At 38.2% G+C, this 25,163-nt stretch overlaps 3 protein-coding genes across 4 annotated transcripts in view; 1 reads left to right on the top strand and 2 right to left on the bottom strand.

Moving 5' to 3' along the window:
* Positions 1 to 13,350, bottom strand: part of LOC113672096 (E3 ubiquitin-protein ligase SHPRH) — a 31,699-nt gene extending 18,349 nt beyond the window's left edge. Inside the window, exons 1-13 of the mRNA XM_089198089.1 lie at positions 11,512 to 13,350; positions 10,768 to 10,846; positions 9,384 to 10,149; positions 8,303 to 8,423; positions 8,076 to 8,200; positions 7,528 to 7,606; positions 6,676 to 6,839; positions 5,876 to 5,983; positions 4,718 to 4,783; positions 3,728 to 3,810; positions 3,425 to 3,519; positions 2,982 to 3,013; positions 1,667 to 1,750 (exon numbers count right to left, since the gene is read on the bottom strand). Coding sequence (XP_089054215.1) covers positions 1,667 to 1,750; positions 2,982 to 3,013; positions 3,425 to 3,519; positions 3,728 to 3,810; positions 4,718 to 4,783; positions 5,876 to 5,983; positions 6,676 to 6,839; positions 7,528 to 7,606; positions 8,076 to 8,200; positions 8,303 to 8,423; positions 9,384 to 10,149; positions 10,768 to 10,846; positions 11,512 to 12,592 — 2,883 coding nt within the window. The 5' untranslated portion in view covers positions 12,593 to 13,350. The remainder of the gene's footprint in view (positions 1 to 1,666; positions 1,751 to 2,981; positions 3,014 to 3,424; positions 3,520 to 3,727; positions 3,811 to 4,717; positions 4,784 to 5,875; positions 5,984 to 6,675; positions 6,840 to 7,527; positions 7,607 to 8,075; positions 8,201 to 8,302; positions 8,424 to 9,383; positions 10,150 to 10,767; positions 10,847 to 11,511) is intronic.
* A 2-nt stretch (positions 13,351 to 13,352) lies between these two features.
* LOC113672110 (E3 ubiquitin-protein ligase RNF19A) lies at positions 13,353 to 21,026 on the bottom strand. 2 transcript variants are annotated; one of them, XM_027188392.2, is made up of 5 exons: positions 20,466 to 21,026; positions 19,068 to 19,902; positions 17,730 to 17,892; positions 16,598 to 16,982; positions 13,353 to 16,024 (listed from the first exon to the last, which is right to left on the bottom strand). In XM_027188392.2, exons 2-5 carry the CDS (start codon positions 19,874 to 19,876, stop codon positions 15,684 to 15,686), a joined length of 1,698 nt encoding a protein of 565 aa, XP_027044193.1. In that variant the 5' UTR covers positions 19,877 to 19,902; positions 20,466 to 21,026; the 3' UTR covers positions 13,353 to 15,683. The 2 variants fall into 2 exon arrangements, with proteins under 2 accessions (XP_027044193.1, XP_027044200.1); XM_027188399.2 differs by lacking the exon at positions 20,466 to 21,026 and adding an exon at positions 20,211 to 20,461.
* Positions 20,994 to 24,900, top strand: LOC113672156 (uncharacterized). The gene is made up of 3 exons (XM_027188438.2): positions 20,994 to 21,325; positions 22,858 to 23,029; positions 23,511 to 24,900. The coding sequence occupies exons 1-3, from the start codon at positions 21,085 to 21,087 to the stop codon at positions 23,677 to 23,679; spliced, it is 582 nt and encodes a 193-aa protein (XP_027044239.2). The 5' UTR covers positions 20,994 to 21,084; the 3' UTR covers positions 23,680 to 24,900.
* The last annotated feature ends 263 nt before the right edge of the window (positions 24,901 to 25,163 follow it).

Genomic DNA, 25,163 nt, shown 5'->3' with positions numbered 1-25,163 from the left:
TTACAGGTACTACAGCTACTACAGGTACTACAGGTATTACAGGTACTACAACTACTACAGGTACTACAACTACTCCAGCTACTACGGGTACTAAAGGTACTACAGCTACTACGGCTACTACAGGTACTACAACTACAACAGGTACGATAGGTACCATAGGTACTACAGCTACTACAAGTACTACAGCCACTACAGCCACTACAGCTACTACAGCTACTACAGCTACTACAGCTACTACAGCTACTATGGGTACTATAGGTACTACAGCTACTACAGGTACTACGGCTACTACAGGTACTACACCTACTACAGGTACTACACCTACCACAGCTACTACACGTACTACAGCTACTACACGTACTACAGCTACTACGGCTACTACACGTACTACATGTACTACAGCTACTACAGTTACTACAGGTACTATAGGTACTATGGGTACTACAGCTACTACAGGTACTACACCTAGTACAGGTACTACACCTACCACAGCTACTACACGTACTACAGCTACTACAGCTACTACAGGTATTACAGGTACTACAGGGCTACTACAGCTTCTACAGCTACTACAGGTACTACAACTACTACTACAGCTACTACAGCTACTATAGCGACTACAGCTACTACAGCTACTACAGCTACTACAGCTACTACAGCTACTACAGCTACTACAGCTACTACAGCTACTACAGCTACTACAGCTACTACAGCTACTACAGCTACTACAGCTACTACAGGGTTATTACAGCTACTACAGCCACTACAGGTACTACATCCACTAGTACAGCTACTACGGGTACTACAAGGCTGCTACAGCTAGTACAGCTACTACAGGTACTACACAGCTCCTGCGGGTACCATAGGTCTTACTACAGTACTAACAGTATGGGCGGTGGCCCGGGACATTTTGGGCAGTCTTACACCAAGTACTACCCATGGCCACCACGATGTGAAGTCGCTTAGCTTTGTTCAAAAATTTTTTACGTCACTCAAACAACAAAATCTATTCAACATTCAAAGTAAGTAGAGTGAGTTCTTCAAGTCAACATCTTGCGTCCTGGGACGCATTAAAATTTTGATGCTGCATTTTTTGGCATTATTTTGCGTAAAAATGCACGATTTCTGCGTTAACGCGATCCCTGTAATGTGTGCACAAAAGATGAAAATAAAAAAAGAAAAAAAACCATTTCATTTCTATGACAGCCAACAAAAATAAACAGAAAAAAATTAATGTTTTAATCATTCAGAGTGCCCATTTTGTTGCCCTGTTTCCCATTTGTACTATTGTCCTGTAATACCCAGGCACATTCTGCCCATTCCAGTGGCCTACTATGGTATGTTGGTTTCATTGCGGAATAATGATCTGTTTCCAAATTTTGCTGACATTTCTTCTAAATCACTTTCCTTTAAGGTTTTATGACTGCTCTCTAGCATCTGTCCACCTAAAAGATGTTCTCCAAACATTGCAACACAATCTCCAGTTATAATACACTTGTATATCTTATCTGGTTCATTCTGCTTTCTAACAGAATGTTAGTTCAGAAAGTATCTTAGGCTACCAATTTCCACCAAACACAACTAATAAAACATTTGCCAACAGATGGGAAGGAAAAATCTGACACCTGCTCATTCTGGGGTATGTACAGTTATGGGCCCACCTCACCTGTAGTGCATCCGTTCTGAAGGTTTCTTCATGTTCTGTCCAAGATCTTGTTGCCTCCCTGTACATTTCAACAGCTTCTGGCCACTGGAAAATAGAAAAAAAGGGGCTTTCACACCAAGAAATTAACAAACTAGGCAGCCTGGGTTAGTGGTTCAAGCTCTGGACTTGCAATTGGGAGGTGCTAGGTTCAAGCCCTACACCTGGTCTTCCTTGCAGCCATTGTCTGCGTAGTCATACAAGGCTATGTGGGGAGGAAAGCCTTGGGTGAAAACACAAAAAATAGCTGCGAGGAAGACTAACCTGCTTGTCACTGGATTTGTTCTGACATGATGTTTTCCACCAAGGACAAAAACATCTTCCCATGCTTCAGATTAGACCAGACTTAACTGATAATACACTGTACAGAGTATTATTGTTTCATCTCATCAGAATTAAATCCCATTTTCCAGTGTTGAATACACCATAAGTGGGCTCTAAAACTTAGCAACTTTGAGGAGCAAATCAACCATACCAGTGGGCTTGTTTGCCTCTCAACAGTTGGGATTTTTTTAAACAAAAAGTTTAATTGCAATATTTGTTTCCAATTTGTTCGTATCCCCATAGGGAGAGTAAGGAGGCACGGTGTCCTCATGGCTAGTGCAGTCAACAATGGATCAAGTGGTCCGGGTTAGAGCCCTGGCCAGGGTCATTGTGTTGTGTTCTTAGGCAAGACACTTTACTCTCACAGTGCTTCTCTTCACCCAGGTGTACAAATGGGTACCAGCAAATGTGCTGGGGGTAACCCTGTGATGGATTAGCATCCCATCCATGGGGGAGTAGCAATACTCTTAGCTGCTTCATGCTAAAGGAAACTGGAGTTAAGCGCTGGCTCCATGGGCCACCTGGGCCTGTATAAAGGCTTTACTTTCTTATCATAGGGAGAGTGTTCAATTATCAACTAAGTAGTACATTATTACAAAAATTCAATTTGATGAAGTTCAGACAGTTTAAAATCTGTTGACTTAAAAGCTAATTTCAACACCATCACACTGATCTGCCATAAATTGTTTTTTTAACCCTTTAACTCCTGTGAGTGACCACAAAAGAATTTCTCCTTACCACATCTATACAATATCATGCAGACAACTGATGAGAATAAAGAAAAATATCAATTATGGGATTACCAATTGATCTGATACCAAATTCTCCAAACTAACATAATGAGAATCATTTGGCAGACTGTAAGGAGAATTACTAATGAGATCTTGGGAGTTGAGGGGTTAAGCAAATGTTTTCACCTCTGTTATAGCTCTGCAAAAATATTGAATAAACTAACCTCTTCTTTTAAAATGTGAATGCCAGCAAGACCTGGAGAGCAAAAGTAATTTATTTCAATGTTATATTAACTCAGACACATACAAACATGATGTAATATAAGCAGCAGAGAGTAAAAAACATGCTTTTGTGAAAATCCAAGATATCATGTAAGTTAGCCTTTATACAGGCCCAAGTGGCCCATGGGGCCAGTGCTTAACTCTCGTTTTCTTAGCATGAAGTGGCTAGGAGTATTGCTACTCCCCCCTGGATGGGATGCTAGTCCATCGCAGGATTACCCCCAGCACATTCGCTGGTACCCATTTGTACACCTGGGTGAAGAGAAGCACTGTGAGAGTAAAGTGTCTTGACCCCAGCCAGGGCTCGAACCAGGAACATCCAATCTGGGGTTGAGCACACTAACCATGAGGCCACCGCGCCTCCCTAAAGATATCATGTACAAACCATTAAAAGCAAACAAGAGCTGTCGATGTGCTTCTTCACATTCCAACTTTGCTTTGGCTATCAAACTTTCAAGCAGTTTATCCATGGTAAGAGTGCTACAAAATAATCAAAATAAAAATCCTAAACAAATAATATTACATTCCTGTTAAGCATTAATATGAATGTTATTAGGAAGTTATTAGAAAGTTATTAAGGTGTTATTAAGATTTATTAGAATGTTTTAGGGTGTTATTAGGATGTTAGGATGTTATTAGGTATTATTAGGATATTATTAGATAAGGGATATCATGCTTTAAAATTTACCTCTTTTGCATGGACAGGAAGCCTCCTCTCACTGCTTGTGGATGACAACATGCTTGCCGCAGCCGCAACAAAGGGTTTAACAACTGTAACAAAACAAAACAGGTTGTAATTGGTGGGATTAAAAAAAAGCCAACAGCACTGCTAAAATGTGAACCATTTGCTAACAGTGTCTAGAATAATATATAGATTTAGCCAAGCAAAAGAGCAGAGCTCGCACTTTTTTTTCCCTGCATGTCTCAAGGGCACAACACCTTGCCCCGGCCAGGACAAGAACCTAGGTTGTCTGGCTTGGAGCCCCAGTGCACTGACCACTGAACTACTGTACAAAGCCGTGACATTGGCGTGCCTGTGGCACAGTTGACCACGCATGTTAAAAATAGCACCTTGTATGGTCATACAGTCATATGGTCATACAGTCATATGGTCGTACAGTCTTACATCCAAATTTTTTAGGCTTGATGGGTTACTACTATTTTGTAAAATTATGGGGCTATGCTTGGCAAGCTCTGCTATAAGAACTGAAAAAGTGAGAGACGTCGTGCTAAAATAATAGAAAATTTCTCCCTTGTCTTGAGCCTGTTCTTCTCTGGAGCTCCATTCACTCTCACAAATGGCTACCGCTTGAAACAACAGCTGTAAAACTCTTTACAGTGGCCAATTTCTATTACCAACTCCGTTGATAATACTAAATTACCCTGTTATACTCTCCCACTGATGCAGCACCACAGTTTATTTAGAAACCAACCCCCTTTTATTCACTGCTCTTATTTAAGTGAAGTAATGCAATGAGTTGCCAAAACTTCACAAAAAACCTTATATATTTCTTCAGAATTTCAAAACATTGGGCATGGTGTTGCAGCTTAAAGCTGCATTGACCTTTTATGGAGCTTGCCCAGTTGGTACCAAAAGTCCCCCTTTTTTTTATTCACAGGCTCAGAACCCTTGCAATGGCCACCTTACATACCACCCTTCAGTTTTAAGTGTATTTACCAGATGCACAGTGTTTCTGTCTATCGCACTTAGCATTGTATCTCTTTTCTCCCAGTGACTCAGCATCTGGATATAAAGAGGACAAAGAAATCAGTAGTAATCCATTCCCAAAGGGAGTGTAAATGAAAGCTGGTTGGTGTAATGATTCAATTTAGCACCCTTGTTCCAATAAGTACCCCCTCTCCAATAAGCGCCTCCCTCCACTTTGTTCTTGTTAATATTAAGAGCCCCACTATTCTAAAAAAGTGCGCGTACTGCATAATAGTCTATTTTACAGTTGTGTTAGGTTGCCAAGCCTTTCAACAGGAGTGAGGCTAAGGATGACCTTGTTATGATACAAACCTTGCTGCTTTTCAAATGTAAATTACTTTGTTATCAGGGTAACTAAGTAGATACTGGTCTCTATCACAACAAGGTCACCTTCAGCCTCACTCTAAATCAAAGACTTGGCAGCCACGTACACCACTGTAAAATGGCCTATACAACCACTCTGATACCATAAGCAATTCTATTATATTTCAGTAAAAACACTGTTCAAGTTTAACATCTTCTAGGAAACATGATTATTACAAAAATATATTCTTGTATTTGTTATTTTTACATTTTCTGCTCCTGTTCCTTTTTAACCCTTTAACTCCCAAGATCTCATTAGTAATTCTCCTTACAGTCTGCCAAATGATTCTCATTGTGTTAGTTTGGAGAATTTGGTATTGGATCAATTAGTAATCCCATAATTGATATTTTTCACTATTCTCATCTCTTGTCTGCATGATATTGTATAGATGTAGTAAGAAGAAAGTCTGTTTTGGTCACTCATGGCAGTTAAAAGGTTAAAAAAAAACATCAAAAGCTTCTTATTGTAATGTTGGTTTGCAATAAACCTGTAAAGTGATGAATCTATGATTGTGAATATATGAAAATCATTATGTGAACTGCAGATTAAGGGATGGATATCAGAGCAATCTTTGCAATAATGAACACTAATTAAGCGGTAGTGAAAATGATAATATTACAAAAACAACTATTATACAATTATAAGGTTTCAGGAGCATTCTTCCACTACAAAATCTTCACTGATTTTTTTTATCTTGCTGAAAGAGGTGGCTACGCTATTACTAGGGGAAAGAGTAGCACACAAAAATGTTGTAAAATAAAAACCTTCATCGCAGTGTTTGCACATTCTTCATGCTGACGATGATAGAAATGTTGCTCTACAGGGGAAAACGTCAGCCATTTTACTTTCTCATCCTGCTCTGGTAGTTGAATCTATGAAAGAAGGTGTAAACAGTGAGGTGTGAGCCTCTAGAATTTAGCAGGGGAAGGGTACAAAGGGTCTAGACCTCCCACCCAACCCCCCAGCAGACCTGTAGGTATTTCACTTTTAATTAACAACTTGTCTGAAACCAAAATTACCAAAATTATTATTAATTAATAGCAGGATTGCATGTTACTACTGCAGTGACTCAACTTGAAGTAGATTAAGTGTTTTCATTTTAAAATATCACTTGGCTTATTCAGGCTCTAACTAAGGTAATTAATTTTAAAAAATAATGAACAAAGTTTCAGAGTCACTCCAAACTTTCTTCAGAAAACACGATGGCATTTAGTAATAGACTTCGTGCATGTGCTGCTTTTTATGAAAACAAACTTATTGAGGAAGTTTGCTTTACATTTATCCTGACAAACCTTAATCTTCAATAAATATCCCTAGGTAAGGTGTATTCTTTGGACCCTTCCCCCCCTCCTTCTACCAGTAACTAGTTGATGTGCCCTTTCTTAAGATGACCCAAACAAAAACTGGATCAATATCAGTATCTGGGCAACTTCCCACCTACCCCTCCCCTAACCCAACATTAACCCTAACTTGTTATCAATTGACTGTTGTTGAGTTAGGGGAGGGGTAGGTAGACAGTTGCCCAGATACTGATATTGATCCTAAAAACTTTGCTAAACAGCACCTCATGGATGACATCCTTCTTTACACTTCGCCACAAGATCTTGGCTAAAAGCTCATACAGAGACTGTTTATCTCCATTCCTGTATGGCTCAAACAGTAAGCTCTTCCACCATTTTTGATGACAGTAAGGATCCACCCCAAGAAATAACAGCAGACCATAAATATCTACATAAAATGAAAGAGCATCTTTCATTACCCAGGCACTCTGTAAGAAGGTAATCAGTATTGTCAACTGAATTGAAAACAGAAATTGACCACGGTAAAGAGTTTCAAAACTGATGTTTCGAACAGTCATTACATTATTTTGCCATTCTCTCTGAGGAAGGGCTAACCCTCAAAACGTAAGCTTTGAAACTCTTTATGGTGGCCAATTTACATCATCAACTCAGTTGATAATAATTAATTACCCTTTTGTACTCTCCCAACTCTCCCATCTCTCCCATTCACTCTGTGAATAAAGGGAAGCCTGGGTTTAAAACTCTGGCTTCTTCATTTTCAGTCAAAACTCTAGAGCCTAGGAAAAACAGCATTTTTTACACAAGTAAGACAAAGCTTTTACTCAAGCCAAGTGGTCCCCCCAACCAGAGCTTAGCCCAGTTTTCTTAAGCAACTAAGAATATCAATTATCTCTCCTGGATGGGATGCCAGTCCATCACAAGGTTTCCCCCGTGAATTCCATCAGGCTTCCCAATTCACTGGTACCCATTAATACTCCTAGGTGGAGAGAGCCTCTCTGAGAATAAGAACACAATACATTACCCTAACCAGGTCAGTCAATTTAGTCTATTACAACCCTAAACCAACTTTTCCCCCACTTATTGCTGATCATTAAAGACACACAACCCAGCATCACCTTCAAGTCCTTTCTGTATTGGTGTCCCTGTCACACACCATCTGTGTACACTGTGTAAACATAATGCCACTTCAGCTGCCTACAAAATGAATAATTCAACTTTGTCAAAAACAACACATCACATTTTCTGCAAAAGGTTTAAAGGAACTGTCATAACATACTTCTAAGTTTTTGTGGAGGATAGAAAATTTTGAGACACTGAAAAAAAAATTAAAATGTATGGTTTGAACAAAATGAGGTCACAGGAATTGACAACAGGGGAACTGTAGAGTTTATGAGAGATACTGGAGTTATGCAACTCAGGGATTTGGGTCATGTGACAGAGAGAGCATGTGTGTGGTTGTGTGAATGAGTGTGAAAGGCAACTTTGTGTTGCTTAGGTTTGAGCCTTGATGGATGTTTAGTAGGGAGAATGTTGAAGCATCGGATTAATTGGTGCATTATTAGTTGATCAAAAAAAATTTTAAACTAACATCATAAGAATTGTATGACAGACAGTAAAGAGAATCACTAAAGAGATCTTTGAAGTTGAGAAGTTAACACCAAACCTTAGCTGTTGTGCTCTCCACCATTTGAGCTTCATCAAGACAAATCCGCCAAAACAGGACAGCTGTGAGAGGGCTTGGTAATGCCACATACCGCTTCTCGTATCGCATAGACCGCCCACCAGTTCCTGAAAAATGAAAACTTAAGGTAAACTTGAAAAAAAAGTTGTGACCAAACCAAGACAGTTCATTTACAAATTTTTGAAAGCTACAGCTTGTTTTTCACTGACCTTGCTTAGATCCTAAGTGATAAAAATCTGATCTCAGAGTTGAATATGTTGTTAAGATTACATCATGATCTGCAAGGACTTGAGGGGGAATAAAACCCATCTTGGCCACACCTTCATAAACCTAAGAAAATGCAAAAACAACCATCTTTATTTATTGTATCTCAAGTTTGATTTTTTTATCAACCCTGCCTGCAGGTAGGTACCGGTATTAGGAGTCTAGGTAGACCAGTCTTTCAAACTTTGATTACAAATGTGCTTATCTATGCATCTATAACTGAAGGAAGGTAACTAATGATACATAAGCCGCAGTGGAAAGAGGCGGGGGGCAGTTAGGGTAAGGGTTGGGGTTGGGGAGTGGGGGAGAGGAGAAAAGACCTGTGTGTAGAAATATGGCCTAGTGCCAAAAAAAAATGGTTAGTCTAGACCACTAACACAGCCCTAACAAAGACCCCCATGTTCAGAAACACAGTTGATACCTTTTCCTACTCCTTATCATATGTCATGACTGCTAAGTTAAGGAAGATCTGTGAAATATAGTTTGTGCCTGAGCTGGTATAACTAAACATTTCATGAATATGAAGCGAGCTTTGCAGTTATGAACTCTACTTAAAAAATTCAGGCCTGTACAGGATTTGAACCCATGACCTCTGCGATACAGATGCATTACTCTGCCAACTGAGCTAACAAGCCAACTGGGAGCTGGTCATTACGTTGGTTTGTAATAAATTTGTGAAGTGATGAATCTATGACAATGAAAACATGAAAATCATACATGTGAACCATGGTTTGAGACATGAAAGCGATCTTTGCAGTAATGAACACTATTTAATCAGTAGTGAGAATAAGGCCCATTGTTCATGAACATTTTGTCTTGGTTGAGAGACTCATCAGATACCTCAAGGAATTTCAACCCTTTAACTTCCAGAAACATGTAACTTCTCCTGATAAGATCCATACATTATCCAGCAAACAGGCAATGAAAATTAATACTCAAACTTATCACATATAAGTTGCTCTTAGGGGTTAAATGGTAAAAAAAAAAAAAAGAAAACCATCCTGAAAAGACTGCACACTTTCTTACCAGCAATTTAACTGTGGATGGTTGTGTATGCTTGGAGATTTCCTCCACCCATTGTTGGGCAATTGGAGCAGGAGAAATGATCAGTGTTGCTCTGGATGGAGTGGCTGGTCTACTTACGGAACAATGAGGGCATAAAAAGCCACCAGGATAATCATAACCAAGGCATGTAGCATGAAACACTGCTTGGCATTCACAACACTGCAGCAATTTGTCATCAACACTAGCCAAATTTACACCACAGATACACTGGCATTTCATAAACTGAGTAGCACTCTCTTCATCTGATGTATAAATAACTGAACTTGTCTTATCCATTTTTTGTCCGTCTGTACCAAGAGCAAGCTCATTTACATCTTCATTAGATGATGTTGTGCTGTGACCTGAGTCATAACTTGAACTGTAACCTTTTTCTGTGGTTCCCTTCATTTCTCTGGCAATATCACCATTGCATAAAGGTGGTGAATTCTCACACAAAGTTGGCTCCTTGTTTGAGCTATGGCCTGTAACAGCTTCATCACAGTCATTATTTTCACACTCCGCAAGTTTTGATTTAGAGTCTTCTTGTATCATGCTGTTACATGTACTCGATGAGTCTGTGTGTGGTTCAGAAGCTGTTAATGTGTAATCAATTGACTTGACCTCTGATGAAGGCTTTGAATGACACAAAATACATGCAATCACCTCCACTGTCTTTCCAAGTCCCATTTCATCAGCTAAAATTCCTCCAAGAGGCAGGGATGGCTGGCAGAATCTTTCTTTTGTAAGTCTAAATTAATTGATATAAAGAAATTACTCATGATGAAACATTTACAAATCACTAATTAAACCTTTGACTCCAACGAGTAACCAAGACATAGTTTCTCCTTACAAATGCAATACAATATCAAGCAGCTTACTGATGAGAATAGCAAGAAAAGAAAAAATAACTACAAGATTATCACTTGATCCCACAAAAAATTCTCAGAACAAACTTTTATGAAATGTAAACACACAATATGTTCATTGCCAGCCTTGGACATCATGTTGTGTACAGAAACATTCCCTGGCCTAAGAAGGTGGGGGAAGGGCAGAGATAGGAAATAAAGAAGGGTAGGGGTATTGATCTTAGGAGGGAGGGGGAAGAGGGGAGGGGGCATTACATATAGTTCACTATGATGTGCAACCTTCTCACTCTCCCCTCCCCTCTCCCTCTCATCAGCTTTCTGCTCAAGGGGAGGGGGGACATTACATATAACTCTACGATGTCCAACCTCCTCACCCTCCCCTCCCCTCTCTTTCTCATTTGCTTTCTAGCTTACAGATGATAAGTTTAAGGTATTGGGGTGAAAAAAATGGGTCACATAGCCCACTTTATGTTCATTTATCATAACTGCCATTCATGTACCTTCCATTATAAGGACTGTAGTAAATCATCTTTCCATCCAAACTGTGAATTTTCTGCCATAATGGGTGAAGACTATGAGCTGCAAGTATATGAAAAAGAAACAAATTTGTGATTTTTTTTACTTTTTAACTCTAAAGTTTATCACATTTTGTGGGATATGTGGTGACAGAGTGATTAGTGCGCAGGACTCTGGGTTGAGAGGTCCAGCTTAAGGACCTGGCTGGGTCAGTGTGTCTCTCTCTCCACCCAGGAGTATAAATGGAAACTGGTGAACTGTCAGGGAATGAAAAGCTGGGGGCGGATAACATTTTGATCTTGGAGTAAAGGGTTAAAAACCAGAAAAAGCACTGGCTGGATGGGCCACTTAGCTCTGGTTCAGACTTGCTCCGTTACTTATTCATATCTCACCCTTGAACCTCCCAGCAGCAAAGGAGTGTTCATACCTACTAGCACCAAAAGCGACCAAGGAATTTCATAGTTCTGAGTAATAAACACTTATTTAGCAAAACAAAGACTCCTTAAACCTTTCACTCCCACAAGTGACCAAGACAGAATTTCTCCTTACCATATCAATACAATATCAAACGAGTAGGTGATGAGAATAAAGAAAAATATTAATTATGGGATTAGTTGATCCAATACAAAATTCTCTAAACTAACATCATATGAATTGTATGGTAGACAGTAAGGAGAATCACCAATAAGATCTTGGGAGTGGAAGGGCTAAGGTAATATTCTACTTACCATCAATTTCTTTCCTTTGACATCCACATGTCACTTGATGAGCAAGTTCTCTCTGTAACATCCATTCAACAGCTCTTCTTTGATAACCTCTTAGTACAGGTCTGAGATGAGGATGCTGTACATCAAAATCATTTGCTCCATTACATCTGTTGATTTCTGCATTACAGGTACAACTGTTATCTTTGTCTGTATCAAGTACATGGCAAAGGGGTGTATTTGAGAGAGAAGACCTTGGTACAGACGTGGACGAGCAATTGCTTTCGCGAACTGCCTTGATAGCATTGTAAAGTTCATCAAAACCTTTGTCTACTCCTGCATTATTGCAGTCCAGCAAAACAGAGTCATCGCCTCTTGCAGATATGTTATAAAACCATTCTATTAACACTTTTATCAACTGGTCTATTTTCCTATTTTTGACATTAGCGCATGCAGAAGACATCTCGGTTAAGCCATCCTCCCTCAAACACACAACAACTTCCCAGCTTTCTTTTAAAATTTGTTGATCTGGTTTCAGCACTAGGGAAATCACACCTTTGTTTTGCAGGTAAACTAATGCTTCGAGTTGATGTGTGGAAACGGAAGGAACTGTTGCTTTAAAAGAGGCATGTCTCAAGCAGCCATTATTTAACTCAAACAAGTTCTTGTCATCTTTTATTGAATGCTGTGGCTCAAAGGAAAGTTTTATCACGACGCAGTGATAACAATCCACAGTCCACAAGTCATCAGAGATACCAGTTCCATTCTGTGATTTCAATTCATCGCGTTGCGTTTCACTCGTGCACAAATTGATGTTAAACAAACCTAACTGACATACACAGGTTTGCGGGTAAGAGTTTTCCAGATTGAGCTCGATGCTTCTGTTACGATCAAATGCCTTTTGTCTCTTCTTCTTCCGAGGACTCGAAGCTGTTGGAGTGTTAGTTTCATCATTGACTGAAGAGGAATCAATACAATTCATCGTGGTCTGGTAAGTGGAGCCTGAAGCCGGCAAATGGAAATCAAGCATGTTCCAGGTCAATTCTGCTCGCTTGTCTTCACTGAACCTCTCAGGTGGCCTCTGCTTTCGCTTCCTATTTGACATCGTTGGAAATTCTTTCCCTCGAAAAGACGAAACGCTTTCGATGAACAATCTCAGTGATTTACAACCAAAAATTCACCTGTGTTTATCAAAAATTCACTGGAGTTTGGTGTAAGCGTAAATGAATTGTCCCAGATCAAGCTATACCCAGGACCACGTGCGAGTTAGTTTGATCTGGCCTCGCTTTCGTGACGAGGGCACAACTGATAAATTACTCGTTCTAATAGCAGTTGTTTTCCTTCGCAATGGCGGGAGTGTTTCAATTAGCTAGGTAGGCATTTAATAGCAGGTATGACATTTTCTAACGGAGATGCAGTATCAGATAGTCCATGAGCACAGATAAATTTCTGGTGTGTCCTCCTCTGATTGATAAAAAAGTTAATATTGATGAAGATAAGGGCAATAATAATTGGTGACGCTACTCGCCATCTAATTAACAAACTGCTTTCATGTACATGTTGCCATGTATTTGTTCAGTGATAAGATTGCAGATAACATCAAAATGTGGTAAGACCAAAAAAAGTCACACACAAGGAACAGCAGACTATCACTAATGCTCTGGCCACATTTGAAAATCTCCTGTAATCTTTTAGTCTAGACTCATAGCCACATGGAATTCATTTTATAAACACAAATTTCATTTTCTGACTATTTTCAAACTTTTTTCCCGCATTGTAAGCCATTCCCAAGAGAAAAAAAATATAATATGTGTGAACTTGTAAATCTATAATTCAAAGCATAAAAAAGCTTTTGTCACGCCTGATACGAAAAAATTGGTTTTTATTTAACTTAAAATTGTGATTAGCATTACTTATAATAATTTGACGACAGTTACAGTAAATGTATTTACAAGCAAGTGTATCATATTTACATACATCTCAGTATAATGAAAGTCTGGAATATCAATAAATACTAGTAGTTACATAAATTAAGGTCATCCCTTATAGTTAATTATAGAATGGTACCTCAAAAACCTATAGGTCTTGTAAACTTTTTGTCAAATCAAGACTTCTTAGTCTTTTTTCAGTCTTGAGTCTTGTCATTTGAACATACTGCAATAAAGTGGCTGATACCTGAACTACAGGCAGTTCCTGCCTTTCAGTGGAGTCCTTCATATGGTGCACTAACATCAGATTTCTTTAATGAATTTTTTTGGACATGATGGACTTTGCTGAAAGGATGGATTGCTCATAGCTCAACTGATATCTCCCAGAGGCAACACAAACAAGAGTATTACAATTCTAACACAACATTTTCTGGTCAATAATAATGCATTCTGCTCATTGCAGTAAACAACACTCATAACAAGATCAAAAGCTACATATGTTTAGTCTTGGTGTATGATTTTTAAAGAAGAATCTTAGCATTGCATTAGTCTAAGATCTCACCATTCCCTACCCTGTCTAATTCATCCATATTGTTTGACCGCTTCCGGCCAAGTAACCCAACCAATGAAAAAGTTAAAGTGAAATTATAAACTTGCCTGCTTGTTTTCACTCTATTTCCTCTACAAACATATGGAAGAATGTTATTGTGTGATCACTGTAACTTCACTGCAAACCATGCTACACTCCCTATAGTAATTATAGAATCCATCAGGACCCTAATCTGCTTGTGGTGATCAGGATACTTACTGGTTGCCAAAAACATAAAAGATACTACATCTGCATCTGCTTTAGATCTACCCCTGGACAATTAAAAACCTAAACCCTTTACACCCTCACATCAGAATGCATATTCTTCATACTGTTCTCTACACATTTCCTGGGGTACTGACAAGGAGAATTTATTTAACAGTAAAATACTCTTTTGTTGGTGATCTTTTTCTTTATTCTCATGACCTTAATGTGTGATTCAGGGGTGATATTGTTTGGAGAAATTAGATCCTAGTCACTCATTTGGGTCACAGGGTTAAGAAAATTGCAATAGTATCTAAATTTGAAACTTCTGATTCCATTGGTAAACTCAAGATTGTCATAGTACCAAAATTTGAAACTTCTGATTCCATCAGTAAACTCGAGAATAACAACAGCCCTTAAGTCAGAAAGTCAATTCTTTGTAGAAATTAATGAAATTCAGTGCTCTTAATTGAAAAAAAAGAAAAAAAAAAACACTTGAAACATTAATGAATTTTGTACAGGGTGAACAAATACTATATACAATGCAGGAAAATTAAAAATAAGTTCTCCTAGGAAAGAAAAGAAAAGATTATGAAAGGGCAAAAGGAAACTATACAAAAAGTTGCTATTAATTAAAAAAATAGTATGGAAATTGAACAGCTCATCACTGTCATTGTGATTTTGCAGTAAAACATGTCCTTTAACTTTCTGCAAAGGTTTCAATTTCCTGAAAAAACTTAATCAGCCCAACAAAAACCACTTATACTTATTTTTTTTAACTAGCATGTCTTGCAAAGTGGTAATATTAGGGACCTTTTTTAAGCATTTAAGACAAAAACACTGAGGAAGATTTTTATTAACACATGAATCTCTATTTTTAGTTAGAATTTTGCAAATAGCTGCAAGTTGGTACTATTACTGTTAGCTGCAAATGGCTGGATGTGTTTACCATCTCTTGTGGCAACATAACTGAACTGCAGCATAACACTGGCAGCAGTGTTTGGTTCCAAATGGAAACTTAATTAATTTGCTGTCTGGGTTTCTGTTCTCAAGCCATGCAAATTTAAGTGATTTCACATTGTTTTTTTTTTTGTTTTTTTTTTTGCAGAGGATGGCTAAGAAAAGTACAAAGTTCTAATACTCACAAGATGAGCTATTGTTCTTTCCATTAGATCTTTTGTTTTGCCATGTCCTCATTGCCATCATCACATTAGTTTGTTTAAGGTCTCTTATCACTTCTACAATACTTAAAAAAATCTAAGGATTTCACTTTGCGAGATTTACAAGGAGAGCAAAAAAAACCATAGAAATGCTTTAAATTAATTGTGAAAAAATATTAACATTTTGATTTCTGATTTATCTTTCTACAAGAACCCTACTGAGCTTTGTGAATATTTTTACAAGTTAATTAATTAATAGACAAAAAATAAATTAGACATCAAAAACTATTTCCTAAACTCACATGGTACAAGAAATTAATCATCTTCATTGCTACCAACACTTTCCAGGACCGATAAACTGTCCTTATCCACTGTGCTTCCTTGGTGAGAGATGTTAGTCACAGATGTTCTATCTACAACATCAGTTTCCATTACCATAGCCTCTGCAATAGATGAAGATGTTCCTATTCCATCACAAGAATTGATGTTAAAATTGTCAAAGCTGCTGGCTATGCTCACAGTGCAGCTTCTAGGACCAGGGATGAGGGATGCATGACTGTCGCCGTCACCAACACCTCTTGGGCCAATTGTACCACTGTCTAAGCTGGAACAGTCCTGACTCATGCTGATACTGGGTTGCTTGCCGCTTTCTGTGTCTAAGGGGGATGATACTAAGTCAGCATAGTACAGTGGTAAAAGCACACTGCTCCCACAATTGGACTAATTGTAACCCTAACCCTAATTCTGAACCACAAGATCTGATTGTTAATTCTCCCCTCTAGCTGTGACATATTTCCTTGTACATAAGTTATGAGAATTTGGTGTTACAACAAGATAACAACTTCTATCTGACAAGTTTGAGTATTCTCATGACTTGTTTGCTGGATAATGTTCAGGGCTCTAAAGTGAGACTTAACCCTATCCTTCTCATAAGTGACCAGAAAGTAATTTCTCCTCACAGTATCAATACATTTTCAAGAAGAGGGGTAACGAGAAGAACAAAAACATCAACTGAGAGATTTTGTTCGAGTTTACATCAAATTCTCAGGGCTATGGTTGTAGTGTAAGTTTGACAGATGCTGAGTAAAATTAGTATTTGGATATTGGTTAGGAGTGAAAGGTTATAGTATCCTCATTTGCTTCAAGACAAAGTCACTCTGTAGATCACTTTATATTGTGTTAATATAAATTTGTCAAGCATTGTAATAAGACAATTAGCATTTGATTACCTGTTCCTGTGTTGTTGACAGTGGCCACAACTGTCACCACCCCTGTTGAAGACCCCTTTTCACCAACTCTCATGCTGCTTCTGCTGCTAGATTGTGATGTACCAAACACCCCAGCGACACTGGCTGGCCCAGGGTCTCCATCTTCGTCAAAATCAAGGTTCACTCCCTTGCCATTGCGAATATTTGTTACTGTTGCACAGCCTCCACTGCGGCACAGAGAAACTGGCACTACACCATAGATATACCCAAGAGCAATTGGTACCCCAACACCCACAGTAAGTGCAGCTAGGATGGGGGATGCAAGGACAGAAAGGGTGACTGCCCCAGTGATGGCAAAGTTCCGCTTCCTTCTTGACTGATATGGCTTGTCATACTTGTCATGCACCTGTATAAAACAATGTAACCCTTAACCTCCCAAGATCTGATTGTTAATTCTCACTTATGATTGCTACACATTTCCTAATGAGAATTTGGTGTTAGGTCAAGATAGCAAGTTCTACCTGATAATTTTGAGTACTCTCAAAACCTGTTTGCTGGATTATATATCCACATTAAAAGAATAGGTTAGATATAAATCACTTCTAAGAGTTAAGGTAGAATGCACATGTCATTTAGGCCAACTTAAAGAATCCTAAGAAGTAAAAATTTAAGAAGTTTACACTTGCATCACATAAAAACCAACTGCTTCTGGTTGAGCAATTTACCTGGAAAATAGCATTTTTTCCCCTAAATCTAAGCTTCAGCGCAAGACGAAGAAACCAAAAGATTTCTTTATAGCTTTTTGTAATAAGATAATTCAAAACAGTGCCTTAAAGCTAAGAAAAAACTTTCATAGGTGCCAAAAGGCTCTTTTGAATAAATATGGTGTGCAAATTTCTCTTCATTCCTTCTTCTGGCATTTTCCTGCCTTGTCAAGGAAAAAGTTCTAACTCAGATCATTTTTCATCAACCTAACACAAAACATACCTCCTCAAATAACACAACCAACTTAGTGATAATCATTCCCCTTGCTTTCTCATGATCAGAGGTATTTCAGTTAAAATGAGGTGGATTGTGTATATATGTACACAGAACTTAACAGTGAAAGACAAATCCCTTACAGTGACTCTGACAGCCAATAGAAGGCTCTTACCTGTCGGCCAACATACACAGGAATACCAATCACCATGGCAGGAAGTACCACCCCTGCAGCAAGAGCTATTCCAAGAGGTGCACCTATGAGTGTTCCCATTTGCCAGAGGATTTTCTTCTTGCGACTCCAAGGCTTTTTACCCCAAAAGGTACAACCAGAAGGACTAGAGAGAGAAAACAAGATTTTTTCCAAATGATTCATACTAGATTTGATCACAATCAAAACAAAATTATTGAATGTGATTGGTTAATACCAACCCTATTTTAACACTAAAAGGACAAAGCAAGTGTCTTGCTTGTAATTGGGCAGTGTACGAAGACAGTATATGCATCAAACCTATGTAAATGGACAGTGTGCATCATGCGCAAGCTCTTTCCATGTATTTTGCAGAGTTAACTGTTGTTTTACATGGAAAGGTATAATCAATGGCTAGTTTGTTTCTTGAAATTTTTCATTTGACAGTTTTTTAAATCTAAATTGATTAGATTTTTTGTGTCATCCAATTCTGCCTATGACCATACATGTGATTAATAAGTCAGACTTCCACTTTACAGTAGTTTTATATTGTATAGGAAAGAGTGGAGTCCAATTCCGCTCTTGTGTTTTGTGACAACATGGACTGAAATTGTGGACATCACCTCATAAAAAAAGGAAAACTTTTTACTGTTTTTGGTTGGGAGTGATTCCAAAGATTCTACCACTTGAATCTTTTCAGAAGTTGTCAAGCAAACTTCGTTTGTATGCAAGTATGTCCTATTCAGGTTGAAACAAAATTTACAGCCCTTAGTGCTTGTTGACTTAGATTGGTTGAGCTGAGCAGAAAAATATTTGGCTCTTGGTCATGATGCATGGCTTGCAATGCACTTGGTCCATACATCATAAACTGGGGCCAATATTTTTCCCATCCGGCCCACCCACCCAGTCAATAAGTGTGAAATACTCCAAGGCAGAATTACACCGCGGTTCAGCCCAGGCTTGCTCCCGAACTTCTTGACCTCCACCCCACAGTGCTAAATCAAACTCCACATCTCCCACGCATACAATTATAAGAATATGACGTTCAAGTTTGATTTTCACAAATGCCAAAGCTAGTGAAGGTATTTTTACATCACTACCTTTACACATCTTTCTAAACAACTTCCAGTACAACAGGATTACTTTACAGTGCCTCATTAGTAAGATAACCTTAGATTACAGCATAGAAAATGGGAAAATCCCAAGGTAACTGGCTAGGGAAGGTCTGTTGCAGGAGAAACAAAGCTACAGTAAAATAGAGCCCGCAGTGGTACCATTAAGGTACATGAATCAAATTCTAAAAATAAAATGAAAATGAAATACCTCAAGTAATGAAGATCTGAGATTTCTTTCATACATAACCAACAAAACTCTGCTCCACACACTGCACAAGTCATATGATTACATGAACCATCATCCATCTTGATAATAAAAGCTCCACATCTCGGACATGGCTTCATGTCATCTGAGCCATTTGAGCTTCGTCCTTCAGATCCAGAAATGGATTTGATGTGAGTAGCTCGCCGAAGTCGTGCTGCATCACAAGTCAAATTAGGATGCCATATTTGCTTGCAGTGATAACAGAACTCAGTGTTACATCCCGGTCTTTCACACTGCAGTTTCGGGCAGCTTGCACATCCCGATGCTATGACTGCAAAGCCGCAGTCCGGAGCGGGACACCAACGACAATCAGGATCAGCAACTAATGTCCTTCGAAGAGTAAACTCGTCATATTTGGCCATAAGGACATCATCATTTAAAATCAGTTTTATATCATTCGGATGAAATCTTTCTGAACACTCAGGACATGTTAAGTTCACTCGCGATTCATTTATTTCGATTGTCATATACTGCCGCAAGCACTCAAAACACGATCGATGTTCACAAGTTGAGATTTCTGGGAACAGAGATTTCGCTCTCATTGCATAACAAACTGGACAAATAGCCAGTGCCTCAGTGCTGTTTTTTCGAGTGAATTTATCCGTCGTGTTCTCGCCTTTGTACGTCTTTGATCGTCCAAACAACCGTCTGAGTGAAAATCTCCGATCGTCGTTTCCATTTTGTTTCGAAGACGGCTCGTTCATAACAGTTCCTTTGCTTCTTTCCACATCAGTACCACTGTCTTTCGCCATGAATTTAATTAAATCCCCCGTTCAAACTAAACACAAAACACAATTATCAACGTTACTTCATTGAATCAAATCTGTCACGTATTGCACATTCGTGCGATTTTCCTCCCCATCTCAGAGCACGAGCTTCATTTTATACACTTAGAGCACTCAACAGTCTAAAAATATGGTGCCGACGACAAAAGTGGCACAATCTTGTAAGCCATTACGCGTTAAAAAGACGAATTTAGCTTCACATGTAAATTTTCCTTTTCATAGGTCCGTAATAATACTGAATAACATCAAATAATTTCTCATGTTCGCGGATACAATTGATAGGCCTTACTACTAACTTTACCCCAGCATCCGATGATCTGCCGAAACACAGAAATAAAATTACTAAGAGACTACGACAGATCTTTCCATCTCGTTTTTTTCTCCAGAATCTTCCGTTAGCGACGGCAGTGTAACCCAAACAATTTAAACCTCTACTAGATATCTGCCAAAGTTTCGAAGTGTGTCTACCTATCACAGCAGAATAATTTCATGAAAAGGAAAAGCTACTTAATCGGTAACTCAAAGGAAAAAACTTATGACGAATAATCTTCCTTACCTTTCCTGGTTACACGATCTCCTGCGTCAAATTTCAAAATTAGATGTCAAACATTCCACTTTACAACGCCTTATAGCTCGACCGAGTTCAAGCGCACGAACGCGAATTTGACACGAGAAAACAGTATCTGTTGTTAATTTTTCTCAAAAGAAACTCAAGTTTCGAAGACTAGAAATTCCCTTCAAATGTATTCTTGCTGAGCAAAACCTTTACTTCGGTCGCATTTCCGTTTTAAACAACAAAGCTGAATTTGAATGCTGTTCAACCTTGCAACTTAGAACAGTCTAGCCGTTTCCAGGCGAATACGTGAGAGCTGAATAATACTAAACCTAAGACTGACACGAAACTGCTGTTGAGAGAATATAACGAATTCTATCAAGAGGTAGGAACAACAAGGGAGGCAAATAGACTTCTCAATCGCCAACGGCAAAATAAACGGTTGTCTTATCAGGATCTTTCCACGACCGATCTTGAATTGTTTTGCTCCAGATCATGTGACCACTCAAGTGAAGACTGACGTCACACGTTTCCCTTTCCACTAGTTCCCATGCCTTCGGAGACAATAGAACAATTGACTTGTGGAAGCCGTGAGCAGGATGCAAGTTAAAATATTGGTCAAATGAGATTTGTGAGATCTAGGAAGTCTTATATTTTTATCAGCTTCGGCCTTATAATAGCTCTTTTTCTTTTTACACACTGGAGATCATACAAAATTCTTGTTGAAAAAAGTCACGAAGAAAGAGTGACACATGCTAAAGACAATAAGCTTGGAAGTCATGATCAGCTGAGCGGGAAGATGACCCAGCAAAACTGCTCACCGGAAAGTGGCTTGCAAACATCCGCCCACTGCAGAAAGAAAGGTGAAGATGGAATTGTATGCTTTTTTAGCGCAGTGATGTCAGTCTAATATTCTGGTCACTTTCGAATTCCTTTTAAGCGGTAACTTGATAACGGCGTAATTTGGGATTATCGCAGTCCATAAACTGTGAGATTTTAAGTCACTGACCCAGTATATAAATATGTATATATAAATATATACATATATATATATATATATATATATATATATATATATATATATATATATATATATATATATATATATACTGAGAGATTTTACGCCGTTAACTAAGATATTTATAAATTATGTTACTATATATATTCCCCTTTTTAAGAGTCAACTGCTTTTCGTGGAAACAAATTAGTTACTCTAATTAACTAATTTCTTAAAGTTGGAGCTGGCTATCGCGTGACTTAATAGTGCAGGTGATTTCCAAAAATACGAACAAGAGTTCAAACCTAACAGGGCAATAGCCTTGAATTCCAAAAGCTGTGTTTCTGTGTTGCTCTGTATCTGTTCGGATGATGTCAAAAATGTGAAATGAACAAAAACGTGGTACACGAGGTGAGGCAGAGTTTGTCGCTGATGTGCTTACGACACTTTTGACGTCTTCTGTGACCTATTACTGTTCAGGCAATTGGCAACATGGAATCTATTTCTTTTATATGATAGCAAAGCAAAATATTGTTAATGGGATCTCATTTAGGCATCTGTCCTTCAATAGAACATAATTAAGGACCACTCGTAATGCGTGTATGATTCAGTTTTGAGAACTCTCTTGACTTGTGATCTTTAGGAATTCCAGGGAAATCTTTGATCTTTTTTCCTATTCTGGGAACTTCCCGGTGAAAAGGAAAAAGTTTAGAAAGCACTTTCAAGGAAACTGACAGATTGATACTTGTAGGGACGACAAATTTTCAGGAGACTTTTATCAGTGAAATAGAATGACAAAGCTTTTATTACATGTGTTTAATTTTGAACTCTGGTGTGGAATATTTGATTTTTTTATACTGGAAAAGATGATAAGCATGCATTCCCACCCCCTTCATTTACAAGTCCCTCCTTCTGACATTTTTATTTTGGGCTTACCCAGTAACTCTATAACTCCCAGAAGTGACCAACATGTAACTTCTCCCTTTGATATCCATAGGTTTTCTAGCAAACAGTTAATGAGAAAACTAAAACTTATTGGGAAGAAGTTTTTATCTTGATCTTACACCAAATTCTCATAACTCATTTTCAAGGAATTGTGTTGCAGCAAGAGGAGAGAATTAACAATCAGATGTTGGGAGTTAAAGGGTTAAACAAGATCAAGATTGAGATCAACTTTATTTAAACAGGCTAGCTTATTATCAACATTATAAAAAGCTGGTTTCCAGTAGAGGCATGAAAACACACATCATGTACAGACCTTTTACCTCTCTGTTAGGGTAGTTAGCCGTATGAAGCAGTAATTTCTGATTCCTTCTCTCTCCTTTTGTTTTGAGATTAATATTTCTCTCAAAAGAGTTTTTAAAGAAAATGAATGGTTGTTGTTTTTCTTTATTTTAGGTATCCTTGGGGTGGCACCCTCAAATTTATCAAGTTATAAGCCTAACTTAATGGGCCTCTTTGCATGTTTGTCTGGAGAACTGAGCATCAGTTGGACATCTGTTAACGATGATTACTGTGATTGTCCAGATGGTAGTGATGAACCAGGCACAGGAGCATGTCCAAATACAAGGTGAACACACCAAGCCAGAGATAAGCTAAATTATAGCAAAATTGATCAGATAGAGGTAGCTGCAGAACAGGCCGCCTTTTTTGCAGTTAGGCATAAGGGGAGAGGTAGAAATGATATGCCCTTTCTGCTCACCTTGCACTCTACCCTTACAATTGCCTCCGCTTTCCTGAAAAATGCGGAAAAAGCACTGTCTGTTGTGCAAGCTGAGATGGAAAAATAGCGGAAGTGTCAATGATACTGGAGAATTTAGTATTGGATCAACTAATTATCCTCACAAGGATAGTTTTCTTTATTCTCATCACTTATCTGGTTGATATTGTATGGATATTGTATGGAGAAATTCTGTCTTGGTCACTCATGGGAGTTAAAGGGTTAAGTGAAGCATGAAAATGTAAGTCCATGGTTGTCATTCTGACTTCCATGGTTTTCTGTGAGCTCTTTTCTGTTTGCTCCACTAAGTTGACGGTTTTATCTTTTACAGATTCTACTGCGCTGGCGGAGAACATTACTTGCCCTCTTCTCGTATCAATGATGGAATATGTGACTGTTGTGATGGATCTGATGAGTGGAAGAAATTCACAGTCAGAGAAGATGTGTTACAGAAACATAACTTTGACATTAAATATGTGCCCTGTCAAAACTTCTGTTGATGGTTGTTTTACCACACAGTAGATATTTGAAAGTTCATTTAAAAGTTCTTTTCTAGAATAACATAGGCTGTAGTTCAACATCCAAACGATGATAATTGAACTGTTTCTCTCTGTAACAGTTAAAGTGCTGTCTTCACAATGCTGACCTTCAGCTTGACATAGATGAGCTTACAGACAGAAAATTGATCACACCTTTAAAAAAAATCTGCGATAGCATACAAATTCCATGTTAAAGAATACTTCTAGAAGAGAAAACTGGGCTCAGTGCAACCTCTAGAGAAACTGGCTGACTAAAGTCAATATGCTTAAAAATAACTAGAGTTAAATACAAGAGGACTGCATAACTGGGTATGGTAAGAATTGTGCAAAAGTGAAGGGGTAACTGACAAGAAACAACCATAAACTGAAACAAGATCACTAACAAGGAGTTATGAGAAAAGGAAAGAAAATACTGACAAGCACAAAATTCTGTTTACAATTAGAAAGCACTTAGATCTTACACCCCCCTTCATGAGTGGTCATTATAATGCAACTAAGCAAGCAAATGTCATCCTTTCAAAATATCACATATCCATAAAATTTGTCAACCATTTAAACCCAACCGTCAGTATGCAAATTCTTAATACTATTTGACAAACATTTCCTTAGGTCGTGTCTAGGAGGATTTGGTCTGTCTAACAGTCAATAGTATTTCTATATGGTGGTTATTTTCCTCTATTATTCTGACTTTAGTTGTGATTTAGGGGTGATATAGTAGGGAGTTATTGGTTGCAAATCACTTTTAGATGTCCAAAAGTTTAGGAAGCATAAAATGCACTAGGCATCCCGGCCAGACTCTGAAAAACAGCATTATGTGAACCTAAACATACAGTTCACTGGATGATGCCAAATTTTCAGTTCACTGGGAGTACTAGGGGCATTCACAAGCTAGACTTTATTTATTTGTACTAGGGTTGTAAATTTGTAATTGCTTGTTCAGCAGATCTCTAAATGCAATGAAAATTCATGACCCGTGAAAATTCTAGGGTTATCATAATGACGCTGCTAGTGTTAAAATATTCATGCCCCCAGCACGACTCTGAACATCTTTTGCCAAGCATTATGTTCCAAGTGGATTGAACATCTGTTATGTTAACACGTCTTCAGTTTAAGCGAGCTGAATGCTTCTGTACAACATGTTTTTGGAGAGAGTACACTAAATAAAAAGTATTATTAAGTAAAGATGAATTTTTAAGTACTCTTTTGCAGACACATTTCATGTCTGAACCCTGAGGGACCATCAGGACACCATAGGGATTCTTATCTAACAAATGCACCTGTCACTGAGTGTCTGCAAAATCCTACAACATTCAGTGCTATAACTTAGCATCAAAAATGAATTTATCACCACAAAATGGATACCGAACCTTTATCAGGAACTGTGACTCTGTTCACTCCAACGGTTTAAAAAATACAAAGGAAAATGACAAGAAAATTATTTTTTA

Source organism: Pocillopora damicornis, chromosome 1 (assembly GCF_964200805.1).
Source record: "Pocillopora damicornis chromosome 1, jaPocDami1.2, whole genome shotgun sequence".
Taxonomy (NCBI): domain Eukaryota; kingdom Metazoa; phylum Cnidaria; class Anthozoa; order Scleractinia; family Pocilloporidae; genus Pocillopora; species Pocillopora damicornis.
The sequence above is the reverse complement of the archived record's forward strand: the minus strand, read 5'-3'. Positions and strand labels throughout refer to the sequence as shown.